We start from the raw sequence: 928 nt of genomic DNA, 5'->3' as shown, positions 1-928 counted from the left end.
TCCCAGATGTTGTGCATGTTGTGCTGTGCTGCTGCTTTGTATAAACCAGGAGCCTAATCTGGCATATGGGACCTTAGCTTTTACTTAATATGGCAGTTCTTGAGGCTTTCTTATGGAAGGGTTTTGTACAAAAGAGAAGTCAGGTGAAATAATGTTCTTGTGATTTATTTTGTTTTTGTATTTTTTTGTTAACTGAGAACACTGTACAATTGAAGTGCTCTAATCTGCCTAATGTCTAAACTACCATTTGCAAGAAGACGTTATTTCAGCATTTACATTTTGTGGGTCTTTGGACAAATGCAAAACTATTCTTTCTTCTTCATTTGTCCTTTGCAGAGACATGGCCCATCCAACACTCTGCATCATCTGGTCAGGGACGTCAAAAAGGTAAGCACCGAAAAGAGAGTATATTGAAAATAATGTTATTACTGCTTTTTTGTTGCTAGATACAATCTCTGTTTTGCATGAGCTTTCATTCAGAGTCTCCTCTTATCCCTGCCAGGACACAATGTCCTGTTTGTATGCACCAAGTATGAACTTTTTGCATACAAAGCACAATTAGCAAGTTATTTGGCTTGCTTTCTCAGTGGTTTTAGATGCTTGAGTAATAGTGCTTCTGCTAGTATGTGCTGGTTTTAGCCGGGATGGAGTTAATTTTCTCAGTAGCTAGTGTGGTGCAGTTTTTGGATTCAGAGTGAGAATACTGTTGATAGTACACTGATGTTCTGGTTTCTGCTAAGCTGCGTTTATCCTAAATCAAGGACATTTTCTTTCTTGTGTCTTACGCTCTGCCAGTGAGAAGCTACACAAGAAACTGGGAGGGAGCATAGCTGGGACAGATGACCTGAACTAGCCAAAGGGATATTGCCCACCATGGCACGTCATGCCCAGTATATAAGCAGGAAGGGCCGATCTGGGGGGAGGCTCA

At 40.8% G+C, this 928-nt stretch overlaps 1 protein-coding gene across 1 annotated transcript in view; it reads left to right on the top strand.

The window, feature by feature from the left end:
• The window catches only part of LOC103809696 (transient receptor potential cation channel subfamily M member 3-like), a gene marked incomplete at both ends in the record, with an annotated part of 27,086 nt that overhangs the window by 13,474 nt on the left and 12,684 nt on the right, over positions 1–928 (top strand). Inside the window, one exon of the mRNA XM_009082550.1 lies at positions 337–387. Within this exon, the coding sequence (XP_009080798.1) occupies positions 337–387 (51 nt within the window). The remainder of the gene's footprint in view (positions 1–336; positions 388–928) is intronic.

The sequence above is a fragment of the Acanthisitta chloris genome, unplaced genomic scaffold (genome assembly GCF_000695815.1).
Source record: "Acanthisitta chloris isolate BGI_N310 unplaced genomic scaffold, ASM69581v1 scaffold16379, whole genome shotgun sequence".
Taxonomy (NCBI): Eukaryota; Metazoa; Chordata; class Aves; order Passeriformes; family Acanthisittidae; genus Acanthisitta; species Acanthisitta chloris.
Note: the sequence above shows the minus strand (reverse complement) of the source record. Positions and strands in the feature narration are given on the sequence as shown.